General features: G+C 40.5%; 1 protein-coding gene across 15 annotated transcripts in view; it reads right to left on the minus strand.

The window, feature by feature from the left end:
* Positions 1–10,171, minus strand: part of camk2d (calcium/calmodulin dependent protein kinase (CaM kinase) II delta) — a 107,369-nt gene extending 97,198 nt beyond the window's left edge. For 2 of the 15 annotated variants that reach the window (XM_031890418.1, XM_031890379.1), the window contains exon 1: positions 9,337–10,171. In XM_031890418.1, the coding sequence (XP_031746278.1) occupies positions 9,337–9,398 (62 nt within the window). In that variant the 5' untranslated portion in view covers positions 9,399–10,171. 15 annotated transcript variants of the gene reach the window in all.
* Between the last annotated feature and the right edge of the window lie 209 nt (positions 10,172–10,380).

The raw sequence follows: 10,380 nt of genomic DNA on the forward strand, positions 1-10,380 counted from the left end.
TGCTGTTTAAAAAAACGATGACAAAATCTGCCGCACATCGCCAGGCTTTGACATGTAAAAACATTTTATTTTTATTGTTCCTCTGAAACTTGCGCATAAAATCTGGTGTTCGGATGAAAAATTTTGCCATTTATTTTACGGTGATTTTTACACCATTTTTTGGCCTTTGCCCATTTTCATTTTACAATGCATAATAAATAGGCCCCCTAGTCCTTCTATTTCATTTTGTAACAGCTGCACCAAAATCAGATCCAGTCAACTCACACCCAATAATATTTCATAAAATAGATTAGAATTTTCAAAAGAAAATAGGAGGGCACAAATGGAAGAGAAGAAAAAGCTTAGTAACAAGAGTGAGAAATGTGATAAGTATATGATAAGAAGAGAAATAATAATTAAATACAATGCATCACACAAGAAGGCATAACACGGATAGTGTTGATATGTATAATGTTAATAATTTTGTCTGGTTTGAACACATAAGCCATGGCCTACAGGGCACATAGTTAAAATGGGAGACTCCATTTTGCTTCTTTGTGCGGCTGTCCCCAGATTTCACTTTGTTAACTAGCCATATGCAATTAATAAATACAGGTTTAGGACCGGTTATCCAGAATGTTTGGGGCCTGGGGTTTTACGGATAAGGGATCTTTCCGTAATTTGGATCTCCTTACCTTAAGTCTGCTAAAAATCATTTAAAGGAGACATATGCTATACAAATTCTGAATGTACCAGTGAATTATACTCCTCTAAATATAGAAGGGTTGTGCTTTAAAAAGTTGTGTTTCTGACTGATTTATTGAGAAATTCCACAAAAACCCTACTTGCCCCGCCCATCTGTTCCACTTCCTGCTGGCTGAATTCTCTGGATGAGCTGGGGAGCCGGCGGCCCTCCGTACACTGCACTGTAGGATAGGAACCAATCAGCAGCTAGGCTGACCTGATAGGGAACTGAAGCCTGTCTGTGCTTGTGTGAGTGCAGGGCTGTGATTGGCTCTCCCCCTCCTACTGTGCTTCTGGCAGGGAACGTTAGGACACGCCCACTCTTCATTTCACACTGGACGGAGAAGTGATATGATCTATAGGGAGCTCCAATAAAGGGGCCATTTTTACAGAGAGGATTCATTTTTAGAACAAAGTGAAACCAGCATATATGAACCGGATATTATTCATAATTGCCTACAAAATAAGCGTTTTTCTCATTTATCCAATATGTCTCCTTTAAACATTAAAAAAAATCCAATAGGAATGTTTTGCCTCCATTAAGTATTAATTATATCTTAGTAGGGATCAAGTACAAGGTACTGTTTTATCATTACAGAGAAAAAGGAAATATTTTTTATAAATTTGAATTATTTTCTTAAAATGGAGTCTATGGGAAATGGCCTTTCCCTAATTTAGAACTAAAATTTTTTTTTTGCTACACACAACACATCCAGAATCTATTTTGATGTCCACAACAATATATAACATTGTATTTTAATGACAATTACAAACATATAATTTTATCTTATTTAAATTTATGCTTATTTGTAATTAAAACATAGAAATTTAACGTGACAATACCACGTCCCTACAGTTCATAGAAATGGGTCTGTCACTAGTAATGGAGGACAAAGCACGAAAAAAATCAAACTTGCCTGATTAACACCTGGACAAATTTCTGGGGAGGCCCATTGGGGGTCTCCATTCAGGGGCAGAAAGGCTGCTGAATTGGTCTAAAGGTCTCGAATCGGTGCTTCAATCTGCCACCTCAGGGCAAGGTTACACGAGGCATTTGGTCAGCCCATGGATAAAGCGCAGGATGACAATATGTCCACACGCTTAAAAATTTTTTCTTGTGCCTGCACCTGGAAGCATTGAATCTGCCCCGGAGCAAGCACACGCAGCTGATATCCGCCAACTAACCCGAGACTTGCCGTTTGTTGGCGGAAATCAGCTGTGTGTGCTTGCACATTGTGGATTCAATCGTTATGGGATCAGGCACAAGAAGATTTTTTAAGCGTGATCTTACACCTACCCTTACATAGTTTCTCACTAGATACCTTCATTAACTCTGCTGACGTGTTTAAAATATTGGCTACAAAAGGCCACAATGCTGCAGCCAAAATTAATAAAAACTAAAGAACATCAGTTTTGCAATGAGTTAAGGTGGCCATACACTGGCTGGTATCCGACTAAAAGACCTGCAGTCTGAACAAACAGATACCGTATGCATGTAATAAAAGCCACTGTACTACAAGGCAGTAAATTTGAAATTGTCTTCACAGCAAATGGTATAGTCTTATTCATCATATTGATTTGTAAAGAGCCATGAATGGCAATTAACATCTACTTAATTAAATACCTCAACCATTTAATTCTAAATAGCTTACCTTTTGCCTGCTATGAAATAAGGGCCCTACAGCTGGATTTGAATGGCAACCCTGATAGCTATTACATACAGATTTAGAGCTTCTGAGGCAAGCACACAGTTTTTTCATTATATTATTCATTTTTTGGTGTTATATGCATCTTTAGGCCATAGGCACAGGGGAAAATATGCCCTTATGCTTAAAAAAATCCATCTTAGTGTGGGCACAACAAATGCCACATTTAGGGGCGAATTTTTTTTTTTTTGGGGGCTTATAAAAGGGGCCCATTTACTAAACAATTTTGAGATAAATTTGTATTTTTTCTATTTTTCTAAATATTTTCTAACTTATAGAACATTTCAGAAAGTATGCGAAAATTTTGGTAAAATTCCCCAAGGTTTACATGTTTATCGATAAATTCCTACAAAAAAAATGTATTTTGCGCAAAGAATACTAACATTTCAGAATTCTTTAACGCTTTAACGAGTCCTATGGAAGGCTTCAAAGCCAGAAAGGTTTTCGTGGCGTTTACGAACTTTTCGGCCCCAAAATTTCATGACCTTCGGAACACAATTGCAATATTTTCGAACAACTGATAAAAGCATTTTTAAGACATTTTACAACATCAGAAATTATTGTGCTTACTCAGAATTTTTATCATATAGTGTTTTGATCCGACTAAATATGCCCCTTAGTGTTTTTTGGCAGATATCGACCAGAAGATTTTTTAAGCATAGGTCCCATGAGCCCTTGCCCTAAGGGCTGTGCAAATGTGCTGCTTTTCAGCCAAGTTAGTTTAGCTGGCCCTGGCAGAGAAAACCTAATTTGCTACCTTCTGCCCCATCTTTAGTTAATACATACAGTGGTGTGAAAAACTATTTGCCCCCTTTCTGATTTCTTATTCTTTTGCATGTTTGTCACACTTAAATGTTTCTGCTCATCAAAAACCGTTAACTATTAGTCAAAGATAACATAATTGAACACAAAATGCAGTTTTAAAATGAAGGTTTACGTTATTAAGGGAGAAAAAAAACTCCAAATCTACATGGCCCTATGTGAAAAAGTAATTGCCCCCTTGTTAAAAAATAACTTAACTGTGGTTTATCAATTTCAATTTTCAATTTCAATATCAATTTCTGTAGTCACCCCCAGGCCTGATTACTGCCACACCTGTTTCAATCAAGAAATCACTTAAATAGGAGCTACCTGACACAGAGAAGTAGACCAAAAGCACCTCAAAAGCTAGACATCATGCCAAGATCCAAAGAAATTCAGGAACAAATGAGAACAAAAGTAATTGAGATCTATCAGTCTGGTAAAGGTTATAAAGCCATTTCTAAAGCTTTGGGACTCCAGCGAACCACAGTGAGAGCCATTATCCACAAATGGCAAAAACATGGAACAGTGGTAAACCTTCTCAGGAGTGGCCGGCCGACCAAAATTACCCCAAGAGCGCAGAGACAACTCATCCGAGAGGCCACAAAAGACCCCAGGACAACATCTAAAGAACTGCAGGCCTCACTTGCCTCAATTAAGGTCAGTGTTCACGACTCCACCATAAGAAAGAGACTGGGCAAAAACGGCCTGCATGGCAGATTTCCAAGGCGCAAACCACTTTTAAGCAAAAAGAACATTATGGCTCATCTCAATTTTGCTAAAAAACATCTCAATGATTGCCAAGACTTTTGGGAAAATACCTTGTGGACCGACGAGACAAAAGTTGAACTTTTTGGAAGGTGCGTGTCCCGTTACATCTGGCATTTCAGAAAAAGAACATCATACCAACAGTAAAATATGGTGGTGGTAGTGTGATGGTCTGGGGTTGTTTTGCTGCTTCAGGACCTGGAAGGCTTGCTGTGATAGATAGGACCATGAATTCTACTGTCTACCAAAAAATCCTGAAGGAGAATGTCCGGCCATCTGTTCGTCAACTCAAGCTGAAGCGATCTTGGGTGCTGCAGCAGGACAATGACCCAAAACACACCAGCAAATCCACCTCTGAATGGCTGAAGAAAAACAAAATGAAGACTTTGGAGTGGCCTAGTCAAAGTCCTGACCTGAATCCTATTGAGATGTTGTGGCATGACCATAAAAAGGCGGTTCATGCTAGAAAACCCTCAAATAAAGCTGAATTACAACAATTCTGCAAAGATGAGTGGGCCAAAATTCCTCCAGAGCGCTGTAAAAGACTCGTTGCAAGTTATCACAAACGCTTGATTGCAGTTATTGCTGCTAAGGGTGGCCCAACCAGTTATTAGGTTCAGGGGGCAATTACTTTTTCACACAGGGCCATGTAGGTTTGGATTTTTTTTCTCCCTAAATAATAAAAACCCTCATTTAAAAACTGCATTTTGTGTTTACTTGTGTTATCTTTGACTAATAGTTAAATGTGTTTGATGATCAGAAACATTTTGTGTGACAAACATGCAAAAGAATAAGAAATCAGGAAGGGGGCAAATAGTTTTTCACACCACTGTATGCCTGTCGTTATACCCACAAGTCAAATTTTGTCATAAAATTCCCACTTTCATGCCAATGGGGCTGCCATGTCTGTTAGTAAATTCTAGACAGGGCAGAAGGCAGCAAATTTTACACCACCAGTGAAAACACATTTGACACTAGCTTAAAGGTCCCAATACACGGGCCGATAGTAGCTGCCGATATCAGTCCCTCGGACCGATTTGGCAGCTAATCGGCTCGTGTATGGGCACTCCCGACGGGCCTGCCCGACCGATATCTGGCCTCAAATCGGCCAGATCTCGATCGGGCAGGTTAGAAAATCTAGTCGGATCGGGGACCACATTGGCTCTTTGATGCGGTCCCCGTACCGACTTTTCCTATACCTGCCGTTATAATTCGATAGTTTGGCCCCAGGGCCAAACGATCAAATTACCCTGGATTATCCCAATATCGCCCACCCGTAGGTGGGGGATATCGGGAGAAGATCTGATCGCTTGGCGACATCGTCAAACGAGCGGATCTTATGGTGTATGGGGACCTTTAGGGAGAACCACAGTGATATAACTACTATCTTGCTGGCTATCACCACATTTCATTCAAAACAATATGAAACACCATGCCTATGCATGGGGTCCACTTGTTTCACGGTTCCCAAGAGGCCCAATGCATTTTTAATTTAGATATAAACAATGTATACAGAGTAGCAAGGAAACAAATACATTTTCAAGTTTTTTTCCCACAGATCAACGAATGTCACAATCAGCAGGTAATTTACTGGTCTGCTGTTTTATAGTATACATCTGGGTTACTAAGTATACATATGATTGCTATTGCTTACAAGACCTGGTTGACTACATTATTACCTTATGTAATTATAACTATTTTGCCCAAAACAACCATTTGTCTATGCTCGTATAATACTTTAAGAAAAAAAATGTAAGCAATTGAAGTTCTGTAGCCTGTAAAAGGGCACCAGGTCATAAGAACATACGTCCTGTTTTACTTTATGACAGAATTTTATGATGCAATCAGTATTAGAGCCAGTCAACAACAAAACAATGGCTCAGCAAACAAAATTTGCAGATTATTACAGAGAAGATTACGTCAATAGTCACAACAGACTTACACCAAAAGGATCACACGCTAATGCCATTGTAAACTCTGTAAAAATGTGCACTTGCAATTCCATTCATAATGATGCAAAGCATGAAGTTGGGGTTGGTGCAATAACATTGGAATCATGGGAAAATGCAGCATTGAGGGGGAAAAACATGGTAACTTGCATCAAAAAACTGCATTTTGCACACAACTGCACTGTTTCCAAATGAAACTTAAAGAACAGAGCTTAAAGCAAAGGTACTCATGAGTAGAATAGATACCAGCACTAAGACATTAAGAGAGACCTGGAGTCTAAATATTTTTAGGCTTAGACATACTATGTACATGTGCAGTGATTTAGCAGAAAAGAAGATGGGGAGCTTAAGAGGCACAAATATTTACTGCCAAATGGCTATGTTGGCTTTGGGCTGGTACTTAAGTCCAAAACATATGGTATAACATGTTTAACCTAATGGTTTTGTAAGCTTTATTTCTCCTTAAACCTAAATGGCAGCAAGGGAAAGAGTTGCAATTTTGTAAAACATACAAATGACACAATTTCTTTATTATTTGGTGATGTATCAGATTTCCCTTTAGTGCTAGAAGTTTTCCAACTGCTCTCCAGTCAACATAATCTTCTCCTCTACTGCCAACATACCATTTGGTCATATGAAGATAATATGATAATTAGGGGTACATTGGTGTGGGGAGCATTGGTTGACTCTGCCCCATTGAAACCTACAGATCCTTTCTTTTTTTGTGATGTAAGATCTAGATATTTTGCTGGTTAGGCCTCTAACCAGCCCTCAGCCTAGCGGCAGCTACAAACTGTGGAAACCCTGCAAACTGAACTATTCATGCTCTCTACACTACCATTAGAGCTTTCTGCTAACAGTAAACAGTGGTTGTGATTCAGCTTCTGCTTCCACCAAAATATCCAATAAACATTCTTTGCAGAACACACTCACACATGTGTTTTAAATACACAAGTACAGTCTGTAGAAATGTTACACTACAAATGACAAGCAGGACTGCAGAACAGTCAGTGGTCTACCGAAAATAATGCTACAAAAAGGACCCAATGCTGTATTCTTTCTCCTCTCTCATCCTCTCTCTCTCTTTTGCCAAAGGTATATTGTAGATTGCTCTGCTTTAAAATCTTCCAGAATGTGTTCAGTCCATGTCAGTGGTTTCCTAGACTGTCAATAACCCCCTTTCCTAAACACCCACATAGTGATGCTCCTTTAATTCAGCTGCCATCTCCAGTACAATGTGCTCAATGCCAGTAAATAATGGGAGCTGTAGTCATCACATAGCTAAAAAATAAACACCAGGATCTATTACCATGGAGTCCTAGTTTTAAAAAGCAGCAGAAGGAAATAAACACAAGTTAGCATTAGGATGGAGAGTGGCAAAAACATTAGTGATTAGTGTTCCTGTAGGACCTTGACACCCTCAAACGAAAACCGAAATGGTCTTTCCTTCTCAACACTAGTAAATGCCTCTTGTAACTGGCTCTGGATGGAGGATTCCCATGAGCTCTTTGTCAAGAGTGGATATTTAAACGGAGTGTCATTATGTTTAGGGCAATACATATTATAGTGATAGATAAAAGAGTAAGGTCAAATTTGAGAAAATTCAAGTGGCCAGACACAGTGAAAGCATAAAAAGATGCAATTTAATCAGTTCTTAGGAGAGCAAGATGTTTCCACACTGACCTGAATTTCTGTAGTGTGAGTCACCAGCAATGATAGCTGGAAGAATTCCCTCATTTCCCCTGAGAAATATAAGGTATCCAGACTGTGTTTCCGAGCCACTGGTTGAAGCTCTGGCCAACTACATTTACACTGTATTGCCAGGCAATATTCACCCCCCAGCAGTGTATTAAGATTTTGCTTGCTATTTATAGCACTAGGCTATTTGTCCTTACAGCATTTCTCATTGCTGAACATTCCGTGCATGGCATCTATTTTTGTATAAACCCTCTGTTGTTATAGGGGATTTCCACCTCCCAAAAAAAATAAAAGAAAATATAATTTAAAGAGACTTGAAGCTATTATTTTAAAGGGACTGTTGAAAGCTGCATCTGTCTTGATTCCAAAAACAAAAATGCCAACCTTACCATATTTTTATATATCTTTCCTATTAATAACATTGGCCTCAGGCATATTTTTTTCCACCAAGGTCAATAAAATACTGAACAGGTAGCAACCCTAGTCTGGCTGCTTATATTCTCTGCACTTTTGGTTATGCTTACTGAAACAATGTAGCTAAAGCAAGATACTTTTAGGGTACTGGCACATAGGAAGATTTGGCAGCCGTGGTAAATATGCATTACTATGGTCAACAAGTGAAAATGCCTTCCCCTTGCCTAACATTTGAATCATTGCAAGTAAAAACATATTACTTGCACCAATCCGGCTTAATCGCGGGAAAATGTGAAAGAAGGCAATTTCCTGTGTTTAAGCTGGATTGCTGCAAATAATGTTTATTTTTTACTTGTGTCGATCCAAATGCACAGAATTAACGCTTATGACATATATCCATGTCTTCCAGGGCCCTGAGTCAGAATCAGAGAACAGAGGGATAAACACATTGTTTTACCATTATCTAGACAATTTTTGGATGGAGTGTACCTTTAAAGAATCTACAGGGTAGGGATTCCCTCAGCTGTAACCTCAATTGCTGCTCCTTGTAGCCCTTTACCATGACACAAGTTTTCATCCATGTGCTGTTCAAACTGCATACTTCCACTGGCAGTGCTGATAACAAAGTACACTTGATGGACTATTTCCTGGCACGAGCCTTTAGTGTAGATAGGCACAATCAAACATACTTGGGCACAGGCTGCGTCTATGCGTCACTTTTTCCCACATATACTATAAATAAATGAATTATGCAATTAACCGTTTCAACACCAGAGTCACAATACAGGGTGTTCAGCTGGGGCAGAGGAGAATCATGTTAACTGGCTAAGCTTGTGTAACTTTTGTTATGATTCTGACACAATTACTGAGCAAATGGTCTGCCATACAGATCATTAGAGGAAGATACAAATGAGACAAGGCGCATATATATTTTAGTGATGTATTTCTTCCAAACTCCCACAAGTTCACCTCTGGGCAAATGTTAAAAATAAAATGGGCATCTATAATGCTGTCCCTCCAGCCCTTCACAAGTGGGCAGTTACTACAACTGACCATTTCTACGCATAAACACAAATGATATATTTATTATATAATGTGTATATATACATCACATACATCCTATAATATTAAAGAGCTAATGTGTAAGCCAGGAATGCCCAACTAGCAGCCCTAAGGTGTTGACAAACTATAACTCCCATGACCCCAAGGCTGGAGGGCTACAGGTTAGGCGCTGCTGGGCCACAGACAATGAAGCCATATCTGTTCTTGCTACTTACTTTCCTAGCTCCTCGAAGAGCTGGTACTCATCCGTAAACCTGGTGCAAGTAGTTGAAGCCATAGCGCCTCCTCCCCCTGCTTTTTTCCGCTGGTGGTGCACGGTCGGGGTGCTAGGGGACGCGCAGCAGCGCAATGACAGGCAAGAGAAGCGGCAGCGGCGGGATCCCGAGGTGGCAGCAGTAGGGCGCAGAGTAGCTCCTAACCTGAGCCTGGGGAGGATGCTCGGCTTTCCCTCCTCCCTGTGCCCCTCTCCTCCTCCTCCTCCTCCTCCCCGCCTCTCTTCACGCAGCAGGGTCGGCTCACACGGTCACTGCTCTCTAGTGCTTAGTGCTTTGCCTTATTTGCAGCGTTTCCCCGTCTCCGCTTCACTTTCGCTTCCCTGTGGGGAGCGCAGCGTAAAACAAAAGAACGTAGTAGCGCAAAATGACAGTGTCACAAACAGCTGCTGGCTCCTTTTAGCTTGAATATCTCAAGACGCATTGGGGAAGGAAAGTGTCATATCGGGTGAAAGAGGAACCAAATACAGCGACAAAACTATAAAAACGCGAAGGCGTCCTGCAGGTCGGTCATGCCGCTAGGACCCTTCTCAGAAAGCGCAGGCTAATGTCTTACTGCTTCCGACCCGCTGCCTCTAATGGCAGCCCGAGAGGGAACAGCTCACGGTTATATTTTATGCGGGTTAGATGTGCTCTGTGTGCGAGTGAGTGGGTACGAGCTGCTCGCTCCCCCCCCTACCGTTCTATGGAACGCACCTCCCTCTAGCGACTCAACAACAGCAGACGAGTCCACAGAGATATCGGACGGGGTATCATAGCACCATCATGTCCTGCGTGTTTTACCGGGAAATCCCTCTGTTTGTTACGCTCTGGGGGTGGAAGTAAACATCGTTAGAGAAAACTAGGAACTTCCTCAGCTAATAGCAAAGCTATTTTTGATTTAAAAATGGTGTGGAAAGAAAAAACATTCAGTTCAAGCCATTAGTAAATTTCTTTTTTGTATTCATGATTTCTACCTTCTTACCGGGCGTTAGTTCCAGCCTACAC

This window comes from Xenopus tropicalis, chromosome 1 (genome assembly GCF_000004195.4).
Source record: "Xenopus tropicalis strain Nigerian chromosome 1, UCB_Xtro_10.0, whole genome shotgun sequence".
Classification (NCBI taxonomy): Eukaryota; Metazoa; Chordata; class Amphibia; order Anura; family Pipidae; genus Xenopus; species Xenopus tropicalis.